The sequence below is a fragment of the Perca fluviatilis genome, chromosome 18, assembly GCF_010015445.1.
Source record: "Perca fluviatilis chromosome 18, GENO_Pfluv_1.0, whole genome shotgun sequence".
In the NCBI taxonomy this organism is placed as follows: domain Eukaryota; kingdom Metazoa; phylum Chordata; class Actinopteri; order Perciformes; family Percidae; genus Perca; species Perca fluviatilis.
The window spans coordinates 25,237,463-25,261,664 of record NC_053129.1 but is presented as its reverse complement, the minus strand read 5'-3'; the positions used below and the strand labels follow the sequence as shown (position 1 = coordinate 25,261,664).

Sequence of the window (24,202 nt, the reverse complement as noted above, 5' to 3'; positions counted from 1 at the left end):
GTGGCAGAGGGCATAATGTCTTATGTAAGAACTCTCCCCTTACCCTGGTGTGGTTTTTAACTGGAGGGGGGAAAAAAACTGGACCAGCTGATGTTTTTTGTATGATTCTTGTTTTTATTTCCTGCTTTCAGGCAGGAATATAGTCTGGATGAGTCCCCCAGACCCCAAAAAGCAAGTCTTAACTTTAATTATTTGGATGTTTCATATTTCATTTACTGAGTAAGCTGATTATGTTCTGCAAGGTGGATGTACTGTAAACGAAGCTGTTCTTTTCAACGTCTCTGGAAACAAACGGCTGCTTTTAAACCAAACTAGAGTTGAACTGATCTGTCCATCATACAGTTGATTTACAGAATTATTTTGATATTTATTCAAGCAAAAACACCAGCATTGAGAACACGAAAAATGCTATATAAAGTTCAGTCATACAGAAACCTTAACCAAGTTTCACTTTTATTTCAGAGAATGAAAACCATTACGCATTGCAAGCAAAAATTCCGCTGAATGCTAAGTTGCCCACACACACAACTGTTTACCTTTATTCAGGCAAATTCTTCCTAAACGCCAGCCCTCATTTCTACCGACGGTCGACTGTCCAACCGGTTTTTTTGGGGCTTGTCTACATCAGACCAGACTGCTGTTTGCTGGTTCGAGTCCGTTCCCCAGAGTTGGCTGGTTGACACACGGTGACGTCTCCACTGATGACTAACTAGGACTGATGGTCGCCTGATCCTGAGTTAGCGGTGGGGTCCGACACTCTGGCGTCAGCAGAGGCTCCCGGCTGTCTGTTGCCATCAGGGACAGGCAGCCGGTGGAAGTGCTGCAGGGCCTGAGCCACCTTCTCTGGACAAATGTTGTAAACTGGATGAGTTGGAGCCTGCGAGAGAGAACAAGAGCAAAAATCATTTATCTATTTGCTCTTATTCTTGATCAGTTTCTTCAGAATGAAACTGGTCTGCTGAAGGGGAATCAATTTCTTTAAACAATTCTGCGCTGTATTAAGTTGTATGTAAACGGCATTTTCAATATTTGTGAGACAAATGCATCCCTCAAATGTATTATAATCTGAGAGGTGATATATGCATATGCATGTATAGGGAGGGAGGGAGGGAGGCAGACTTACTGTAATCAACTGTGAGTGCCAGTAATACAACAGGAAACAGGAAAATAAAACCACCCGGTGCCACCACATGCCGTCTTATTTTCAACATCACCCAACGTCAGTGCTTCTCATTTTAGATTTGCATAAAAATGTAACCTGATCAGGAAGTAAACCCACAGACCATCGCACTGAAAATTAAGAGCATATAATTCATTCAGAAGGTGCAAAATTGAGGAACCGTGTCATGCTCTCGACTAAACTCATGTGAAATTGGATCTGCATACTGCAAAAATGGCAGATAAAAAAAAAAAGCCAATATGTTAATAATTTACTACATGGAAATAAAAGGGATGCATGAGCAGCTGAGACTTTTAAAAAGGCTTTCAGTTATTTTGATTATTTGTTGTCTTTCTTTCCAGTTTCAAGGACCTGCAGATTAGACTCAGCTATTCCAACCATTATATCATCAAATCTGATAACATCATGTTTGGTAATAAAAGCATCCTATGGCCATAGACCTTTTCCACAGCAGACATGTTGACATGTCATAGTAGGAAAAGCACAGGTGTATTTAAAACCATTACTGATGGCTGCATTCCACTTAGGAGAGGTCCTGGTATTGTGCATGCTGACTCACTGAAATACTGAACTGAACTTGATGGAATTGAGCCATCGTTACGGTTATCAATTTCCGCTGTGCTTTTCCTACCATTACCCTGTTTACGCGTACATGGTTATTTTGAAAAACAGACATTACCCTTCGTTTACACACAAAACGGAGAATTCACCTCTGACAACGATTCTTTCTAAAACCTCCGGCCAGAGTGGAGATTTTGGAAAACTTCGTTTGCACGTAAACTGAGACAAACGGAGGTTTAGGCAGCCGAGAGAGAGGGGAAGTGATTCTTCTTGTTGCTATTTTCAGGATTCTGATTGGCTAACGTGGGCTTGAGCTTCTCGTTACACTGCCACCTACAGGTTTGGCGTGCTCTTGACGGCATTTATATACACGGGTACGTGTAAACGAACACTTTTCTGAAAATTGACAGCTGTGCACGAGGTTATTTTTGAAAACGGAGAGGTTGAAATTTCCGTTTATGAAAATAGCCAGCCACGTGTAAACGTAGCATAAGAAAAGTCAAAGTGTCTGCTGTCATAAAGGTCCATTTGGCCACTAATCTTTTCTACCAATAACAACGATAAAGCTGTCATTTGTCCCGCCCCAACAGGTGCAACAGAGCCATAGATATATACAACAGAGCTAACAGGAGACTCAGGAAGATGTCAATCAATCAGCCTAGACACGCCCACACAGGCCTGGGAAGAGGCCCAATCAGCCCGGTTAACTCAAAACACCTGTGTGGGTGTTCAGGACCTTTAAACAGCAAATAAAGACTCACACCAGAGCTTAAATTGGGCCAGAAAACGTTTGGAGAGGCATCCCAACTCCAGCTATTACACATGAACTTCATTTTCAGGTGGAGCGAAAAGCATCGGGTAAGTTATTTGAAAGTCGAATAGGCCGCCGTGCCAACTGATTTTAATCTGGCCACCGCTGCCACTGTTTGTATACGTTGGCGACACGGTCATCATGTAGACTTATGGGTCAGTCTGTAAATTCACCAACGTTATGCACATTTACTGTAATTCTGCTTAATGACCGTTCCCCCAAATAAACCGTAACATACATATGTATTTAAGGTATAGGTGCAGTTTAGTGTCCCAAATTATTTTCCAAAACTACCATAAAGCTACCATCTGCGGGATTATGACTGAACGCCTCTAAGTCAGAATCCCTCCCAGACGTAGCGATACCCGTGCGCCCGAGTGCTTCGGTTGGTCTGGAGTAGCGGTGGGGGTTAGGCAAGTAGGGCCTATGATGATTTCTTTAGGCTACACTGTTAATTGTGGCAACTGTGTGTATCAGTGCGGGGAAACATTTGGCCTCATTTGCCACAATCGTTCCCGAAGAACGGGGGTCGCCCTGCCATTTTTTTTGCTTGTAAATAATGCACATTTGCAACAAAATGACTTCATAAATGGCTTTTTGAGAGGCAAACTTGTCACGCCCTAATGACTATAAAACACCAGTTAAACAGCACAGGTGGTTTAGCAGGTTCATAATTAAGGACATTGTACGGGGGAATTTGGGACACTAAACTGCACGTATACCTGTATTTAATAGGCTGCTGTGCCAATCTAATATGTTTAACAATATTGCTGCTGTGGTGGTGGGCTCACTGGCCATGGTTCTGATGTGTCTGTCGCTAATGACCGTTGCTGTGCGCACGCTGTCATGCTGTGTAGACACATGACATTTAGTTGGTTTTGTGTGGTAGGAGGCGGGTGGCTGTCATGCTGCCATTCGTTTTGCAACCCGTTGTCACTGTATTCGCTGAAGGGCGCACACAGCTTGTGTCATGATGGGATTATTTGTAAGGAGGATTTGCTTTTTCTTTTTTCCTTTAGGAAATCAGCAGTTTTTTTTTGTTATGGAGAAAACGCTCACTCTCTTCATGCCGTTTGCTCGTTGCATTGCTAAGGCCGGACTAACATGTTAATTTTTGATTCGCAGCTGGAATTGCCATGAAGTAACTTTTGCAGTACTATCAGAGAGAACACAATTAAATAAGGCAGGCTGGTAGTTTGCTTGTTTTTTTTCCTGGCGAGGGGGGGAGGGAGGGGGGCAGAGGGCCGAGGTTTAATGCTACGTTTACACGTGGCCGGCTATTTTCATAAACTGAAATTTCAACCTCTCAGTTTTCAAAAACAACATCGTGCACAGATGTCAGTTTTGAGAAAAGTGTTCGTTTACACGTACCCGTGTAGATATCCCGTCAAGAGCACACCAAACCTGTAGGTGGCAGCGTAACGAGAAGCTCAAGCCCACTTTAGCCAATCAGAATCCGGAAAATGGCAACAACCGCAACGAATCACTTCCTCTCTCTTCTCTCTCTCGGCTGCGTAAACCTCCCTTTGTCTCTGTTTACACGCAAACGTAGTTTTCCAAAATCTCCATCTGGCCGGAGTTTTTTTTTTTTTTTAGAAAGGCTCGTTTTCAGAGGCAAATTCTCAGTTTGCGTGTAAACGAAGGGAAATGTCTCAGTTTTTCAAAATAACCATGTATGTGTAAACGGGGCCTAAGAGTCGCGGTTCGCTACTGGACAGATGTGACAGATCTGTGCCAAAAGCAGGAAATTTTACATTTGAAAACAATATTCTTAAGCGACTACACTGCTGTCTGCTCTGCTGCGACGCCTTTCTTACAGCTCCTGCAGCAGAGTGTTCTAAACCAGTGATTCGCAACAAGGGGTACTTGTACCCCAGAGGGTTACAAGTTACTGGCACTGACCCTCCCAGCAAGACACAGAATAAGCATATATTCCAAAAAGTCCAACTATTGCTATAAACACCACCTGCTGCGATTGACAGTGCATGAAAACGAGTTTGCAATCTAGCAGAGAAGTCAAAATAGAGTAATGTGTACTGAAGCGAACGCAAACTTTACTAAACCTACAGCAAGAAATGCGAAGCAAGAAACCCAGCAGTTAGTTGTTCCGCAATGACAATTATTCTAACACTATCCATCTTTGTATAAATAGTAACTTAAAATAACATCCACTTTAAAATAATTTCAAAAGGACACATTTAAAACCCGACCGGCAGTTTCAGGGGTCAATAAAGAGGTACTTTAGCTCATCCGATTGGTCTGCAGAAGTAAATGTTGGGAACCACCGAGCCAAAACAACTCATTGTGCAGAACAAACTTCCTTCATCTTCACCTGTGCCTTTTGTTTTATTCAGGAACGTTTGAGAAGTTATTCTTCCATTTTAATACTGGACGTACCTTCAGCAGTTTCCACCTCCCATTTGTTTCTACTAAAAACTCATCCTTTTCTGATAGTAAAAAAAACAACCAAACATTTCTGAATGAATCCACCCTTGTTCAGCCGAACCTCCCGCCCAGCTCTGTTGCAGTCTCACCAATCGGTTGTCCTCCTTGCCGAGGATCATCTCATGATGGAGGTCCATGTTTCCAAAGTGCTGTGCTATGGAGAGGCCGCTCAGGCAGTAACACGTGTGGTAAAAATCTCTGGATCTGGACGCAGGAAGACATAATACAGGCCAGTGTAAATGATGTGCATGAGTAAAAACCATGTGAATCACATTTTTTTGTGTGTGTACACACTTTTTTTCTGTAACACATCTGACAACAATGCGTAAATGCGCACACGAGGAAGCGGTTCTGTTCACAGTACTAATTTTCTCATTAATTATGTGATTTCACCAACAACCCGTGCACTATTAATCACAATGTTCATTTTTATGACTATCTGTAGATAAACGGGTTGCTGGACGCTGGCTATCGCTAAACCTGTGGGCGGAGCTAGCATGTTGTTTAAGTCATGTGTGTTATGGACATGAATATTGCGGTTATGATGCTTATCCCGTTTTTGATCATATTGGGGATATGTTTACAAGGCACACAGAGATCTCTCTCTCTCTCTCTCAGCGGTCACTTTCATTCACATTAAATATTATAAGAACAGCTGATTTCTGGCGCAGCCAACCACTTCGGCAGGCGGTATTTGTGCGTACTATGAAATAGAATCCTGCCGGCGCCTGTGTGCGTGCGTAGTGTGGTACTGACTTGCCGGGCTTATCCACAAGGCCCCCTGTTGGGTTCTGACAGCAGAGGAGGATGTACTCCTGCAAGGCCTGCTGTTCGAACATCCACCGCTGCCGACTCAGCTCCGACTCTCCTGCACAAACCGTTCAGCCAAACGCAAAACTTTTAGACTCAGTTTCACTTTTTGGTTTAAAAATAGAAGAAAAAAGAATGAATGAGGGTGAAATTACAAGAAGACCTTGTTTACAATTGTGGTGATCAGTGTCATCATGCTTATACAGCCTAACCATGGCTTTGAGCAGCGTCGTCCAGTCCAGAAAGAGCGCCAGGTGTAGTTGTTGAACCAATAAGCAGAACACAATTTATAATTTTTTCTTTTTCACCCGGTTATTGGCATTTTTGGATTGGTTCAAATTTGGAACTGGGTTTTGGTGCCCAGCCTTACTCTGTACTGGCCACTGAGCCACTGGGTGTATCCAGTGCAGCTCTGAAAACTTTATTAATCACACTTAATACCTGCACAGAGGTTTTCTTGGTTTATTGTGAACAAAATTCTATTTTGTCATTGATTTTTTGTGGTGGCTATAGGGAGAATTCTTGAGCTCAATGAAACCATTTTCTCTACATATTTGTGGGGAACATTGCAATTGAGTTGACTCTCAAGGGAGAAAGCGGTAATGATCCGTTTAATAACATGCTGTGATTAGACAATTTGCTCTGTGTTTTTTTTTTTTTTTTTAATAAGCATGAGTTTTGATTAAGTTAAATGAAATTACTGGTCAAAAAAAAAATACTGTGTTCTCAATATTGTTAGTGGCCAGTCTGTGTGTTTTCACAGCTCTTAAAGAAAGACGTTCTAAACAGCGCCAGGGCTTTGCCAGGACCAACGATGCAGTACCTTGTTTGAATAAAGCTCTGTGGAGTAGAGGCAAGAGTCCAGCCTGCCAGAAAGAGTAGCAGCCGTCCACCAGTTTATTACAGCGGCCCTGGAAGCCTCCTTCGAATCGCATCTGTCTGCTGACCACCCACCGCTGAGGAGGACACACGACAAACACACGCTTTAATGCAATCGCACGTGCATCCCTTGGAAACTTTGAGGAGGTTTAACGCCGATCTTCTAGTTGAGTGTAATCCCATCTACCCTCCGCACTGCCAGAGCTGAAAACTCCCCGGGTTTATGCGGGTCCAGAGGCAGAGCCGTAGTTGAAGGGATGAGGGGAAAACACTCTTAATATTTTCAAAATGGTTATGGATTTGCAACATTGCTGCCATGAAAAACACCAGTTGGTGCACATCCAGTCTCACTTGGCTTGGATTAAGTTATGGTACATGTCCATATATGTTTTCACATACAGGGATCGCCCCGCATCCCAGCACTGCTCGCTAGTGGGCTCGCCGCCAGCAGTTGGAAGTTTCTCTTCACTGACCACTGGCAAGCAAAGAAAACCGTCTACAGTACACCCTCCTACAACTGCGATGGCTGCACCTGATTGGACGAGCACGTGACCTGCCTGCTCCCAGATTTCAAAACAGACCATAATGGCGGCTATTTTACTAAAATAGTTCACCGGAAACGTGTTTCTGAAAACATTTTAAGCGAGAATTAGGCCATGCAGTTGCTGAATATGTCTTCATTTCGGATCGACAGCACTCAGTTTGAAAGTCAGCTTTTAAGAGGCGCCGAGCCGGCCGCTCCTCATTTGCATTAAGTTGCCTGGATTTAACTTTATGCAAATGAGGAGTGGGCGACACGGTGCCCAGCTTCTCCAAAGTCCCCGCGACGCTACCAGAATGCATTGCACGGCTGCTCCCACAGAAATGAACGGGTAGCATGGAAACAACGCCAACAATGGACACGTACCATTACTATGGAATATTGGGTTAAATACCAGCTGGGGTCTAGTCTGTCTGCAGAAGATGGAGGACAATGTTTGGCTTATTAATGCTAGTTCAAGGATTCATTTCAGCCACTAAAGAAGGAAAACTGTTTGAAAAACAGAGTGTAACAAAGAGGAGGCCGAGGATAGCTATAGAGTAGCCGAGCCAGAGCAGTGTGTAAACTCCTTACAAAACAGTGTGAGGATACACACTCAAATGTAAAACGTGCACAGTGTAAAACATGCAAGAATGAATACCTGGACAACGGTAGATACTTTCAATATTTGGCTGCAACATTCAAATATAAAATGTTCTAGCTTTTTCCTCATGAAGTCCCAAGGATCTCTGATCAGTAATCTACACCATAAATGCTTCATGCATGCTGCTGCTGAGTTTAGTGCCGTCTTTATTTGATTAGAATTAACCGACTGATCACTCATTGGCCAGGCTGCGCTGTGGGAATTATGCTGCTTCCCTTTCTCCATCCTTCACAAGCAAACGTGTAATATTGTCCTGTGCAATGCCAGGGATACTTGTCACATTCAAACAAAGCACCTGGCATTGATTCATTCATGGCAGTTGTTAAGGAAAAACTCAGGAGCAGCACAACTCATTCACATACGTGAAGAAGGTTTGGGAGACATTGACTTACACAGGAGCATTTAATGAGCACTCAATCGAGGAGACGTTTAAGCAGGCAGTACAGTTTAACCACGATGTGGTATCGTGCAGTGCTGTCCCAACTCTCTGAAGTTCCTGTCTTCCTGAAGGTGTATTTAAACTCATGCTGGAGGCGTTCCGTTTAGCTGAACCTTTAAAAGGTAAACATAGATATTGCAGGCGCCCAAACACAGATAATAAAGCCTATAGTTCAGCCTCTCTCTCTCTCTGGGAAGTATGCTAAAGTGTGGCTGGCCCACAGACCTCCAGAAGGAGACAGTCCTGAGACAAAACATTCCCTTATCATGCAGCTGCCTTGAGTCCCTGAATCTGTAGAGACGAACATAATTATACACGAACAGGTTTGGTTATTAGAGACTGGCTGAATATTCTCGTCCCCTGACCTGTGACCTATCAACGGCCTGATGTTGTCCAAGCTTTCCCTTAGTCTCATCATACCACAATAGGGATCGACTGATGTTGGTTTTTAAAAGGCTGACACCGATTATTAGTAGTAAATGAAACTGGTAATCAATATTTAGAACAGATATGCATTTACAGTGAAAATTTTAATCTTTAAGTCAAAATTAAGATTTTTGTCAAAAAACTTTGTTTAAATGCTTTAAGCAATTATTTAATAAATTAGAAACGTTCAACATAATACACAGTAAAAGATAGTGATAGATGGTGTTGTGGGCAGACTCGGACTCAGACTCAGAGGTGAGTGAAACCGAAGCAGAGCGACAGACACCGAGCTGTGGCCGAGCCAAAGTAGCGCACTTTTTAATTATTAACTTTATCGGTTATCAGGCAAATAAAACGCCGATGCAGATTATCTGCAAACTGCCAAAAAACATTATCCCTTTACCACAACATGGTGTTAATGTAAATTCCATGACAGCAGTGAGACATTTGCATTGTTCCACTTCAAACGTTCATTTTCAGGTTGTGAATACACTCTTAAAGCACACCTTTGTTTTTGCAGCCCTGTACTAGCTGTACAGATTCTTCAGGAGAAAAATGTCAATGCTAATCACTACATTACTACATTAATCATTGGAAAAACAGTAAAATGGAACAACAGTAACACTGGGTAAAACATAAATAAAAAATACAAGGCTACATACATCTGTGTTGCCATCAACATGAATATTTTCTCAATGTTAATAATAATCTCTCAGAGATGGAGCTGGGGCTGTTTAATGCAGTGTGACTCATCCAATATCACTCAAAGCACAACTTCATAAAAGCCATTTTGTTCACACCCACTCAAATACTGTCATTTTAAGGCAACAAAATGGTTGTCAAACAAAAAAAACTAACCAAGCCCTGTATGGGATCTCAGAATCTTGAAAAATCAATTATCATTATGCTGCTGTAAATCAGAGACTACATTCTTCAGACAGCTTATTTTCTAATGCAGAGGTTTTGAAAGAAGTCTCCAGATCAGATGAATATTAATCTCTACTTTAATATTGACTTATTTAGAAGATTAAGGCTAAAAACTTGGTCTTGAAAGTGTTTAAAAAGTAGTGCAAAAATACCCATCCTAGTTTTCCAAACACCAAATGATGGCCTTTAAATGTTTTGTCTGACTAACAACCCAAAGAGCTTTGATTTACAATGATATTAAACAGAGAGAGACAGCAAAATCCTCACATCACAGAAGCTGGAACTAGTGAATGTTTGACTTTTCTTGATGTTCAAAAGTGTTGTAGATCCATTTCCTACCGAATAATTTCAATATAAAAGACTGTTATGGGGAGGCGCCTGGGTAGCTCACCTGAGGCCTGTACTACGAATCAAGATCAACATGCCCTGGATCTCTTTCAGTTACCCGGCTTCTCCTAACCTAACAACCGCGGTCCCGCATAAGCTGTGTCACGACGGTGGTTATCAACTAGTTCAATCAACCCAGGGTTTCCCAATCCAGCGGCACGCGCGTTCACATAAGAGGCGGTGTTTGCACAGCACGACCAATCGCAAACCTCTACCACAGCTGCATATTTTAATCAAGAAGAGCATACTGCTAGAACTATAATTCTACATAAATATGAAGAACAGAGACACGGTTTTACAGGCAAAATGCAATACAGTCGCTGCTTCCTAAAACAGAAAGGAGAGCTGGCAAAAAAAATAGCCAACGCTGTAAATGTGTAAATCACAATGCTTATCAATATCACTTCCCCATCAGTCAGAAACAAGCTCTGACCAAAATTACACTTGTGCCGTCGTTGCTTTAGCCTATTATTTCAGTTGCAACCATGGCAGTGGTAAGTGATCGTGGGAGCAAATAAAAAATATAGAAACGTAAATCAAACAGATGTGCGCATTGGCAACACACGGCTCAAGAAGCCGACAAATAGCCCATACGTGAATTCCCTCCCTTTCATAACAACACCCATCAGGCAATGTTAACGGGGTTGTTGGTCTCTACATGTTTGAACTTTTATGAGCGCACCCCTCTCTCTCGGCGCACAGAGCTCCACCTGATCTTCTAAGAACGGTGACGCCGTTATAAATAGAGTATTGATTGGTCGGTAGGCGGTGCCTATATACCGGTTGATCTCTAATCTCCAACATGACCTGCTGAACCGCAGGTTCAGTTCCAACCTGCGGCCCTTTGCTGCATGTCATTCCGCCTCTCTCTCTCTCCGCTTTCATGTCTAAGCTGTCCTGTCACAAATAAAGCCCTAAAACGCCACAAAAAAAAAAAATCATTAAAATAAACTATGATGGGAATCTGTGGTGGGCCAGTGACAGAGGTGATAGTCAGTGGATATTACTACAGAGCTGTGACACTGAATTTGAATATATGCTGAATAGTTACAGTATGATGCTGGGAAAGCGTTTTACATTCTTGATATTTTGAATTTAACTAAATGACGCCAACGCACAAATCTGACTCTGAACAGTAGCTTTCAATAAGACATGTGAGAAAATGTTTTCTCTTTTTTGCCCAGATGACAGTGAGCTCCGTGTCATTAAGCATCTGCCTGTCCCTGAGCACAACTCTAAAGCTCTACCCAAACTAAAGCTTCAGGGCTGCTGTCGCAGGCAAATGGCACGAGAATTTCCCTACAGGGATCAACACAGTGTCCCAATGGTGACAAGCCACTGATGGAAACTTTGTCCTCCAATATGCCAAGAACCTAGTGGCAACATAAGAACTAAAAGGAAAACAAATGTCTCAGTGTCGCTTCCAGCTACTTCTCTAAATGCTTTTGTGAGACAGAAAATGTTACTGAATACACATTCATGTAAACTTATCTAAGATATGGGACAAAATCTGATCTAAACAAGCAGTCGTTTTACTTCATGAAATCTTGCTCCCTCACATAATCCAAGGGGGAAATCATAAAAAGAGATATTGCTTCAGCACAAAGGCTCTGTTGTGACGGATACCGATAGCATCTGTTTTTGTCTTTAGGATCCGAGCCGAGCAGCACCACAGGTTACCCTGGTTACGGTTTTATGCTATTCTTATTCGTTATAGACATGTGCCTGCGATTGTGAAAGTGTCTCTCTCACCAGCAACGCTTTAAGATCCAGCATATGTTCTTTGCCCAGGATGACGAGGGCAGCTGTGCCACAGAAAGTGTAGCCGCCGTGGGCCTCCAAACCCGGCACTCCGCTCAGACCACCCTCCCAGTTCTGACAACTGGAGACAGAGGAAAAATCAAACGCACAATGAAAACACTCCCTGGCAACAAGGTCTTTAATAATTAAATAATAGGCCGCTGTGGTGGCGGTGGTTTGTACCTGAGGATCCAGTTGGTCGTGTCCTCAAACAGTTTAGGTGTGAGGATGTTTGTGAGCGACGCTACAGAGGCTGCACAATATGCACTCCTATAAAAAAGGAAAAAAACACAGGCTGATATGGATCAACAAAGAGAGACAGGAAGTCTGCTCTTCCTACACTTACACGTTATCCAAAGATTCATATTTTATTTTTAGACTGCCAGCAGGCCAAATATAAACATCCATTTTGTTTTGTTTTTAGGTTTTGTTTTCATCTGCAGTCAAGAGACTGTAAAGCTTTAGGAATTAATAACCAATCTCTTTTGATTATCGAGAAATGCTTTGAAAAGACCAGAAACAACAGTGAGCTGATCGGCCTAACAAGTCTTGTAGCCAAAGCCTGACAGCTTACTCCTGCGTGCATGACCAGTATCCATGGAAAAAAACTATTCGGAGCATGCTCAGTGAAGTCTACCCGACATGAAGCTTCTCTCCAGAGATTAAAAATCTAGTTGTAGAGTTCCAAAGTAAATGACACTGGCTCGATATCAAACTTAGCTAGTAGGACAAATTCAATATTGGTTTTGGCCTCTTCAGGGCATTTGTGGATGATGAGGATGATGACAATACAAAAGATACATGTACACTTGTGTTATCCTTTGAGATAATGGCAGTATTGCCAGTGAGCTAGCCATACCACTTTAGAATGTAGATAGCATATCCAGAGTTCATGTCTAGAAACACTAAATCATTCTTCTCATTTGAAGTATAAGGCTGGTGTTATTCAATGCGTTTCTCATTATCAACAAACTAATTAAATTACAAATATAAGTCTGTCTCTTCCCCCCCCTGTCTGTGGCACTCAACCCCAAAACCATTCGTTTATACTGAACATAAACCATTAAAAGAAGGTCAAATTCTTTTTTTTATTTTTTATAGGCCATATGTCATTTACAAAAAAACAGCTGGGCACTGTAGTTTTGAGCATATAGTGCATTTATTGGGGACTATTTATCAGCTGTGGATTAATGCACATTTAGTGCTGTAGTGAGTATGTACAGCAGCAGGACAGTGCACGTGTGATTGACTTAAAATAAACTACTCACGGTGACAAAGGAACATGCGTTTGTACTGTATATCAGGCTTTAGATACACAGACGAGACTTTTTCGGTAGGATCAATTCATTGTTGTTTTTGGTCGTTTCATGGGATTTGGTGACAATAAGAACAATGTTGAAAATCACCCCATTTATCCTTAAATGAAAAGTGGGTTTGAGCAAATCATCCTGCTTTCTAGGCTAAACCCGTTAAACCCATTGGAAATAAAAACATTTTTCTCAGCTCATGAACGGTTACCATACGTCGCTTTCACAGGGCAGCGGCAGATAGAAAACCCGTCTGAGAGGAAAAAGAGTTTAAATAATACATAACGGCAGCAGAACATTAATTGGTTGGCAACAGATAACAGCCTCCCCTGAGAGTGAAAAAGTAACTGACTTTTGAGGTTCTTTGTTGAAAACAGAAGACTGTGCCTCAAAGCTGCTTATTAAAAAATCCTCTGCCACACATAGCAGATTCAAAGACACACACACACACCATAAATCCACTCTTATGCAAAATGCAAGATGTGGGTAACGCACACACACAAAATGCAAGATGTGGGTATTTCTCATCTTTTCTATCAACACCAAAGGAAAGGGAGAAAAAAGGAGACTTCTTTTTTTAATGTCCCACTTATTAGGTGAAAACACAATGTGTCGACTTTCACGCACGTGCTCTTAATTTTGACTTTGGTGATAATGGATCTTCCTGTGTGGTGCCGAAATGAAAAAATAAAAATAGAAAAGAGAACCAAGGGTAGAGGAGGTAGCTCTCACCTGACATCCACCTCTCCTCCAACGTGCATCACAAACGAGCCATCCGGCTGCTTCACTGACATTAGGAAATCTAACAGCTTCTCCCTGCAGAGGGTCAGCAGCCCAGGGGAGAGAGTAGAAGAGGAGCAGGAGGGGAGATAATGGGCACAGGGAAGGAGATAAGGTGAAAGAACAGAGGGGAGGGGGTGGAAGGCAAATGGAACAGCTTAAGTACTGCAAATGTTATAAAGAACTAATAAAAATAAAAAAAGTCAACACAGAAATCACGACCGTAAAACGTCAATTACGCAGATATAAATGCAGAAAACGAGGAGTAAGAAGTCGTGTGAACACTACCTCCACATGCTATTATAATAAGCTACTGGTTAGACAACACAATAGTGTAATATTCTCCAACAACTGAAACAATATTAAAGAAAAAATAATTCTACTGAAAGAGATTAAAAGGCATACATTAATACATTCATTTTAAAAATCATTATACAGCCACTGATTAAAAGCTTTGAAATGTGAATATGGATATCATTATATTTAATAATCAATCTTCATTCACACTGCATGTGCCCCTTCAGTATATATGGATACCCTTGAGGTGATAGGTTTACAGTGTTGTCTATTTTATCTATAGTACGTCACGTTACTCAGTTCTCTCTCTCCAACAAAGTCACCATAACAAATTCTTGGCACCCGACGTGATTTATTTTATTTATTTTTTTGTGAGTCTTTAGGATATAAATAATAAGTATTGCTGACAATAAAATGAGTCCTCTACTTCGAAGCTGCTGAGCTGTTTGGATTTTTCTAAAGACTTTATCAGCCAGCAATTCCTTAAACCAGAGATCTTCAACAGTGGGTCCGGGACCCCGGGGGTCCTCAGAGATACTGCAGGGGGGCCCAAGGTTATTGTTTAATCATTTTCAAAAGTTAAAATGTCAAAAATACAAACATGAGTCCTACATATTACTAGCAAAGACATCGGCCTATTTGTGATTTTCTTTTTTTTTTTTATTTAAAGTAATTTAGAATTATTGATCTTTCGGAGTTAAAACATTTTCACCTGGGTCTAACATTGGGAGAGTAGAACTTAGATAGCCATAGCATTAGCAGCTAGTGGGGGGGCTATACGGACCCACGTTTGTATCTCGTAAGTTACCCCACAAAATGCCGAAATGATACCAAACGTCTACAAGTATTACAAATAGGTTATGCACTCAAAACGATGGATTGGAAAGTTTGTAAGTACACCAGAAGTTTATGTAAATAACACTTGCCTGCTGGCTTCTGCTCTCTGCTGTTGTTGTGGCTGCTGTAAGACGAGTGCTTAGGGCCGTCTACAAATTACAACACCGAAAAGAGATGCAACAAAAATATTTTATTATTAATTTAACTTTTTTTTTTTTTAAAGTAAGTGCTGTAGTATAACTAGCAGGAGACAAGTAATAATTGAGGTACGTTTGGAGACATTACCTTATTTAATCATTGAATTAATAATGTAACTCTTTTCGGTGTAGTGATTTGTAGACGGCCCTAAGCACTCGTCTAACTGCTGGTAGCAGCAGCAGCAACAGAACTGAGGAGAGCAGGCAAGTGTTCATAAACTTCTGTGTTCATAAACTTACAAACTTTCCAATCCATCGTTTTATGAGAGCATAACCTATTTGTACTACTTGTAGACGTTTGGTATCATTTCGGGCATTATTAGTGGGGTAACTTACGAGATACAAACGTGGGTCCATTAGCCCCTGCGCTAAGCTATTCAGCTGATAATGCTACTCTAGCTAACGCTCCCAATGTTAGACCCAGGTGAAAAAAGCTTCTGGGGGGGTGTTTGGCTCGAGGTCATGGTGCAAAGGACCCTAGGGTGAATTACTCCGAACCATCACTTTAAACATTGACAGCTGAAGCTGAAGCTTAAGGATTCACTGTGCTACATGTATGTTTAACACCAAAACACAATTCATAAATATTGTATGCACCATAAAAAGGCATGTGTAAAGGCTTTAGGCCTACACAATTAGGCCCAGTTTATTATGCAACTCAATTTTATACATTACGTAGTAGGGGGTCCCTGCTCCATCTCTCTCTCAGGTAAGGGGTCCTTGGCCTAAAAAACGCTGAAGACCCCAGCCCTAAACGGATGTCAGTAAATTGTGCACACATCAGATACACTGCACATCCAAATGTCTTGACACTAAGCTGCATTTTTACATAAAAATATCTACAAAGGAAGCATCCAGGCACCTGAAGTATGAACGAGTACTATTATAAAACAGTCAACTAACAGTAAACCAGCAAGTCTGTTTGAAGTCTGCTTTAATAGAAACTTTTCCGTGTTTTTAACGTTGTGTTTTGTCACCTTGGTGTAGTCTTAAGACAGTGGGGTGACTGTGGTTGTGTGAAACATCACTGTACCTGTCAATAATATTATAGGCCTGTTCTGTGCCGATGATACAGAGGGCGTTGACAGCAGCGTAGGTAGGGGCGAGGTGGGCGTGTTGTCCTGGTCCCCCCGCAAAACCGCCTGCTGGGCTCTGACAGCGGGCCAGAAAGTGACACACACTGGAGAGAAGAACAAAAAGTTACGGCCAAGAAATTGTTGAATTGTACTTACACAGATAGACAGACACTATAACAGGTGAATACTAATACTGACCTATCAGATCACAAAAAGAGAATGTCAAAGTGTGTCTTGCATATTTGATTGCCGCATCTGCACCGATTATGCAACCAATGGAGTTGAAGATAAAAGCATTAAACAGTGGTATAAAAACATGAGCGCATGCATTTTTAATGTGCATTTTGATGCACAATTTTTGTCAATGTAGTTTATACAAAAGTGCCTGAACACAGATAGGGGAAATAGTAAGCTTGTTCAATGAAATGTTGAAGAAAGACTTTCCCTACTTTTATACGGATAGACAACATAAATACATTATTATGAGCGCATCATTTTCGGAGCAGACTGAATGAAAGACTGAATCGGTAGTGGCTTATTGTTTGAGTAATCCTCCGTTCTCTTTCACTAACCACAAATGAGGCTGCTCGGTTTTTATCTGAGCTTGTACGGGACAGATTTCACAATGTGTCTTAACTACATATAAAGCTGGGTGATGCTCAAAAAGAAGCCACATGCACAAGATCTTCTCCTCTAAATTCAAAACAAATGTGTATGTCTTACTTGGACTAACTTTTCTCACTCCTTTAAAAACACACAAACTTTCTATCCACTCGATCGTTATAGCTATAATTCTGCATCTCAGGCCTGCAGAGCTTCAGCTGACAGTAAAGCGAGCACCACTGGCTTAGTTCCCTCTAGCTGACGTGGCACAGAGCACAGTTTCATTTCTTTCCAGCCTCTGTTCACCGAGCTGCTGCTCTCACAAATGTCCTTTTCATCCTCCGCCATGGAGTAAAAATCACAAAACTGCGAGCATGCCGAGAGCAAACCGAGATGGAATGGAAAGCGACATTAACTTTGGCCAAAGTATACAATTGATGGGACAGAGAAAGCAATCTGTTGTAGGTTGCATTGTTATAAATCCTTCAAATAGGGCCTGTGTGTGTGTCCGTGTGTGCGCGTGAGCATGAGGGCATCGGCGCTGGGCAGTGCCAGCCGGTGTGTTGGCACGCCTCACAGTAATAATTAGAGTGGGTTGCCAGCCTGGCATCGCTACTCGCTATGGGGTTTGCCGAGTGTTACTTTGGACTGGCAGTAATTTAATCAAATGACATTTTGGTGGCAATAAAAGCAACACCGTTTGAAGTTACGGCTGCATAAACACGTTTAAAATAAAACACAACTGCTTCTTCTATTGTGTGTGATAGGTTCATGTGGTTGAAATATATTTTTATGTTATAAGACACAATAAACAACAACTATTGTTGCAATTAGACTGTTTGTGTGTAGCTGCTGCAGTTAATTCTCAACATGTTTGCATTGCAGCAGCATTAGCTCTACTCTAGTAATTATGAGAATGATGCAATGGTAATACATTTAAAAACACACAGAGAGAGAGAGAGAGAGAGAGAGAGAGAGAGAGAGAGAGAGAGAGAGAGAGAGAGAGAGAGAGAGAGAGAGAGAGAGAGAGAGAGAGAGAGAGAGAGAGAGAGAGAGAGAGAGAGAGAGAGAGAGAGAGAGAGAGAGAGAGAGAGAGAGAGACTCACTCTGAGGCAACAGCAGCAGGAATGGGCTCTTCTAGTAACTCCAGACTGTGAAGAATCCAGAAGCAGAGCCACGGCCTGCTAGCATCCAGACACTACACGGACAGACAGCATGGGCATCAGATGACCAATTATAGAGATAAATGAGATAGTGATATCAGTCAGTCAGAGACGAGGGTAAACCGAGCCGGAGGAAAACGATTTCGACTTTTCAGTGGCCTGTAAATGTGTATAATGGCGTTTACGATAAAAACAATGCAGTTTGTTTTTGTACTGTTTTTATTTTTATAATATCTGACTTCTAATTTCCGTTTCCAACATTGCTACAATGTTGGAACTGGACATATACAGTAAATACTGCACAGTGTAACAGCACCAAAAGCACCACACTGGCTGTCAATCAAAGGAAACACTGATGATGATCAAGTCTGAGGTTAAATCAGTCATATACTGAACTGGGGGCTGTGTGGACAACTTTGCAATGGTATTTCTATTTAATACAGAGAGCCAATCATACAGAGGCAGCGAGTGTTACTGTCCTTCTGTCCTGGCTATTACTGACACACAGGAACTAATGCAACCGCTGAGTGAACGCCAGGGAAGGACTCGGTCATACTGTGTGTGTCATTATGTTTATCATACACTTAAATGGCCATAAAAGATGTTTCAGCACGTGCAATACTGTACCTCATAAGCATCAGATAAGTGACGTAAGCCCTTCTTGAGATATTGGTAGTGTTGTTCCCGCAACAACGTTGGCCTGAAGACATAACACAGGACAGAAGGATCAATTACAAATAGGGTTAGCAGCTTGAAAGTAACAGAAAATGTCAAAAAGAAATCTGATAAACAGTTATAAGAGGTGTAATTCACTCCCTTTTATAGAAATGCTATCCTTGGCCACACGTGTTTTTGCTATTTTAATATCATGTGTAACCACAAAATAAGGGTGGTTTGGTTTAAAAAAAAAATTTGTCCCCAAGGAGTTATTTTTTTTGTTTTTTTTAAAAAAAAAAAAAAAATTTTTTTTTTTTTAAAAAAAAAAAAAAAAAAAAAAGCATTGTTTGTGTGTATATAAATAAAAAAAAAAAAAAAAAAAAAAAAAAAAAAAAAAAAAAAAAAAAAAAAAAAAAAAAAAAAAAATAGATTAATAGAATTATTTTCATTACATAAGGCAATGGTATCAGCCTGTCTTTTGTTAATTTACCTATATATTTTTTAAGGTAGTTCAGCACCTCGGCAGCCTAATTAGTGGCTCCTTTGCATTTTATTCACAGTGTTTTATTCACTTTCTATTTAGCAGGAGAGTATTCTGGTCTGTCCACATTAAGAAGGGAAAAAGTAACAAATTCATCACTTTGAACTAGAGATAGAGAAGATAAAAAAAAAAAAATTAGACAAGATATTATATTACTGAATCATTGTATTTAGATATTGTTTGTGTTTTGTACATATTTTTTCATGAGTTTTGTGCCTTTGCATAAAGGCCCACCTCGGGGATGAGAACTGCAAACTAGCTTGGGCCATTAATGCTGCCAGTCAGACGTGGCATTAATCCTCCCCTTTGCGCTACGACGATTGTAATTACACTCTACCGCACAAATTCTGCAACACAACAATCAGAAGTGACGACAGGACCAGTGCTAAGCAGCCAAGAGCCCGCCCGCCCACCACAGTTATGCTCGTCAGACAAGGTTCCAACACGGCTGTTTAAAAGTTGAGGGCAGACCTGGACACAGACGAGTGTGCAAGTAAATCAAACCTATCATTTCAGCCTCAAGTTGAGCAGAACAAACATCTGAAAAAAAAGGAGAGAGCAGATATTCTGCTGGTTGAGGCCAAATAATCTTATCATTTGAACTTCCATTCACATTCTGAGTTTTGTTTTGGCATTCTCATGTTGGTTTTAGTGGCATATTTGGCCAATTATGTAACCGCCAATTTTGTGACTTTTGTGTATGATACACAGGGACGTAGCAACCACTGACAACAGTAAGGTCGTGTCCTCCGTTGTTTTTCTGCTAATTTAACAACCTGAGGAGAAGTTTACATTCCTACATTCCTGAGCCTCTAGCTCACCCAGTAAGAGCGTTCGCCCCATGTTGGCTGAGTCCTGCAGCGGCGCGGGTTTGAATCCAACTTGCTGCCCTTTGCTGCGTGTCATTCCCCATCTCTCTCCCCCTTTCAAGTCTATCCACTTTCAAAAACAAATAAATAAGGAAAAGCCCCAAAAAATAAAAAAATAAAAATTTACTTAATGCAAAAGATGAAAACTAACCCTGTGTTGTGTTGAACCCCCAAGTCCAGACCAAAAAGGTGAACGTTACTAAATGTGTGACCTCTACTGATGAATACCGTTAATTTTTCTTGTAGTACATTTCCCCATTGGCTGTAATGCTGGTGACATTCAGGTACACACAGTTGTCATAGAAATGAGATGAGTCACCCCATTAAGAGGAGACTGGTGCCAGCTGATAGCAGGAGCAAAGTATGTGGGCTGATCAACACACCATTTAGATAACATCACTGTGCAGCCATCTCTACAGCAAACAGTAGGTGTCTGTGATTTAAAAAAAACAAACAGCCACAGCTAATGAGCAGTGCTCTTGGAAGTGTCTCATAATGGCAGTAAATGTATTCCAGTCCTTCCAGAAAAACGAGATTATGCGATTGCATAATTCAATGCATAATCAGCCAAAGTCCGCAAAATATGCGGGGCTTGCATGATTTCATAATCCACACTATCGTTGCAAAAGTCACACATATCTTAGCAGAAAGTTGAAAACTTTAGCGTTTACTTCACATAGAGCAGCCATTTTCCCGTTGCCATGGGAACGTTATGAAGTGACGGAATTACGCAACGTGAACATCATCGAAAAGCAGGGTGTTGGGGACTCACTTTTTTTTCTCTTTTTCATCAAACCGCAGTTTTTGCAAGTTCCCGCAATTTCATCGCATAAAATTGCATAAATATCCCGCATATTCCCTTGCATTTTTTAAGAAAACGTGCCGCATAATCAAGGATTTTTGCCTGCAACAATCACAAAAAAACTCTGCAGTTTTCTGGAAGGACTGGTATTCAATATAGTAAGTCCTTTGAACAGATTGTTTATTAAAAAGGATCCCTATTAGCTGATACCGTAGCAGTCAGCTACTCTTCCTGGGGTCCACATGATTATCTCGAGATGAGCTAGGTCCACGCAGAATGGATCGCCAGTGATCGCCGCCCGTTGCATGCCGGTTAGATTTGTGTCCGACTTGCTCTGACGTCATGCACACGCGAGCAACGCTAACCACACGAGATCATGGCGGCCGCACGTTTTGAGACGCAGGCAGTGCAGTTGCTTTTCACCGACTGTGAGACCCAGGCGGACCCAGGGCATGATGGGAAACGCCTGCCTCTCGGCTGATCTAACAGCTCAGAATCGACTCAAAATGATAACGTTTTCTATAAACTTTGTTTTTGAATCGGAGGGATTTTGATTGCTATTTGTTTGATTTATAGGCTTATTCTGTACAGAACACATGCGGTGTGGCTGATAGTTGCATTTAGAAGTCAAAGACAAATCTGTTCTGATTACGGATCATCTACAGTCTGTTTATTAACATCACCAACAGATCGCATGTAGAGCATTTTGACAGCTAGTCTTAATAAAAACAACTGGAGACTGTATTCAAGCTGATATGAGTCTGATAACATTTTATTAAATCGGACCTAATCGTTTGCCAGTCCTACAACAGTTCAGATCTTCCCGATTATTTTATAATGCATATATTTAATCACATTTTTGTAACCATTTTGTCGTCTTTTGACAGCTGAGACAAATGTCAGAGAAGGAACAATAATTTCTGTAGGGCAGAGTTTTTCAAAAGGACTATTTCCTGGAATAGATTTTCTTGTCAGATCTCGGGTGGATGTCGGTAAGCACTAGGCAGTGTGTAACAGCATCAATACCACCGATGTGAAAACAACTTGGACCTAATGGAACAGTACTGCAATTAGAGATTCTTCACTGGGATCATGTAGCTTGGGCACTTTTCAAGTCTAATGTTTTATTACTGTAAAAAACATGTTTCCCCCCCTGAAAATTCTGTGTGTAAAGGCCAAGCGGAACAGTGGGAAAAACATGAGTCAGACGAAAACTCAAAACTAATATATCCAAACACAACCAAGGTCTGTGCTGCTTCCATTTGTTGGAACTTGTTATTTAAGAGATGGGTCGTTAGCTGTAGAAGCACACATTTTCTCTCTGGATACTTACTGTGGTAAGCTGTGCATTTGCTTGTAAACACTGATGACTTCTTCAATGCTGCGTTCCACTTTTTTCTAGTTAAAAGGAGAGGACAGGAAAGAGGAGCGTGCAAACAGTCATTATGAAGATCAGCCTTTCATCACCTGGCCATTACCATTAACCAAATGCAGAGCAGAGGTATGGTTTGTTTACAGAGCAACATACTTAAAATGCAAACATATGCAAAGCACTAGTAACAATTTAAAATACTTTTTAATTTTCACAAGACATCTGAAACTTCTGAAGTTATATTTTGACTTGGCACACCTCCTCTGATAGAACACCTAGAAAAATTTCCAAACAAAAACTAAACTAACAATGACAAGAGTTAGGATGTAAAATGATTTAGAGTCAATTTGTAATATGATCAATTGAAAATACTTGATATAAAAGGATATAAGATGCAATGCTTTACTAGTAAAGAAATACGACCTAGATATGACATTTACAGTTGAAAGATAAACGTGTCGGTGCTCTCTGTTGGACAAACTATACAATGGCCATACTGTTTCGAAATTACCTCAAACTTATCTTTGGCAGTTTCTAGGCATTTATCAGCTGATGGATGCAAATTAGCTGTTGAGCTAACCTCAGGACTTTAACATATTTCAAAAGATCAATGTTGACGAACATGCACTGCCCCCTATCAATTAAAATGGTTAAAAACAAAATCATATATGCAGATTGAAATTGATCTGAGATTGGCTAATTGTGCCGCTAATTGTCAGCAATTTAGTCTAGGGGCCTATGGCTGGAAGGGACCAACTAAATTGAGGAAAGGTGGTTACACATATTTCAGAGGGTCTCTTAATTAATTGCTACGGCCCTGAATTTAACCACACGCAACTCTAAGTCAAGACCATACAATATCTAATTGATGTGGAGCTTTTCCTCCAAGTCTCGTTAACGGTCTTGCACTAATGGGCGGTGTCGTACCAAGGCTTAACTGTTTAAGTTACTTAGCCATTAGCTAACTTAATTCATAAATACTTAATCTCATTAAGTTAAGTTACAATGCTAGCTACTTAAAGTTTGCTAACTAGCTAGCTAGCTAGTGGACGAGAACCGGTTTCCGATCATTTTTCTAATCTATGGGCCGATTCAGGGGTATAATAAGTGTGTGAGAGTTGAATTTCTGTCCCACTTCTTCCAGACGCGCCTTCATCCAGAGAGGAGAGCTGCCACTCAACCCCAGCGGCGTTAGCATTAGCCCCATTAGCTAATGAAGCTAATCTGTGCCTCCGCTCACCTGCTCCCGTGAAGTCACCGTTTCCACCCCGTCATCCACGAGCATTGCTGCGGAATGGCACTCATTAAAGCACCGCAAAGGCGTCGGTACACCGTCCATGACGATGATGACAGGCCCCGTTATGTGCGGAGATGCTGGAAGTGATGCTGATAGCTTTGTTTTGATAGTTCGCTTAGTTTAAGTGGACTCTACCCACTTCCTGCTGAGGTTGGAATGGGCGGAAACTGCGCGCAAGAGAACGAGCTACGGCGTCTCCAAGGGAACAAACCTCTCTCTTTCACAGTAGTGCGAAACACGGCACACAAATACAGCCTCTTGTAAAAGTGTTTGGCGTGAGTTTTCTGATAAAATATGAATTAACGAGTCTATGGCCCTGTTTTATTTAATGTATGCTCTTTAATTGATGGTATGCCACTGACGTCGAAAGAAGCAATGCCACCGCGCGCGTTATTTCTGCCCTTGGTCTGCATTAAGTCAGATACAAACAAAACAAAAAAAGTACCGGAAGTTGTGTGATTTCTGCCTTCAAAATAAACCCTCAAAACTTGTTATGGAGGGGAAAAAAACTTTCACATAAATACACTTTTTTTTTATTTCACATTTGTTATGCTA

The 24,202-nt window shown here is 41.2% G+C and overlaps 2 protein-coding genes across 2 annotated transcripts in view; one reads left to right on the top strand and one right to left on the bottom strand.

Moving 5' to 3' along the window:
• Nucleotides 1–418: 418 nt before the first annotated feature.
• fntb (farnesyltransferase, CAAX box, beta) lies at nt 419–23,838 on the bottom strand. Its single transcript, XM_039781642.1, has 12 exons — nt 23,591–23,838; nt 22,312–22,376; nt 18,737–18,809; nt 18,053–18,144; nt 16,301–16,447; nt 13,889–13,972; nt 12,033–12,119; nt 11,802–11,931; nt 6,631–6,763; nt 5,754–5,865; nt 5,087–5,201; nt 419–877 (listed from the first exon to the last, which is right to left on the bottom strand). Exons 1-12 carry the CDS (start codon nt 23,687–23,689, stop codon nt 710–712), a joined length of 1,305 nt encoding a protein of 434 aa, XP_039637576.1. The 5' UTR covers nt 23,690–23,838; the 3' UTR covers nt 419–709.
• The window catches only part of rab15 (RAB15, member RAS oncogene family), a 41,580-nt gene continuing 19,908 nt past the window's right edge, over nt 2,531–24,202 (top strand). The window contains exon 1 of the mRNA XM_039781644.1: nt 2,531–2,599. The gene's annotated coding sequence lies outside the window, so the exon portion shown is untranslated. The remainder of the gene's footprint in view (nt 2,600–24,202) is intronic.

Bases quoted from the DNA above. Each gene is read 5' to 3' on its own strand.
- fntb (XM_039781642.1), bottom strand. From the start codon at position 23,689: ATGGACGGTGTACCGACGCCTTTGCGGTGCTTTAATGAGTGCCATTCC. The intron at 12,120-13,888 runs GTGAGAGCTACC...CCTTTTTTATAG, and splicing joins GGAGGAGAGGTGGATGTCAG to GAGTGCATATTGTGCAGCCT. The intron at 11,932-12,032 runs GTACAAACCACC...CTCTGTCTCCAG, and splicing joins ACGACCAACTGGATCCTCAG to TTGTCAGAACTGGGAGGGTG.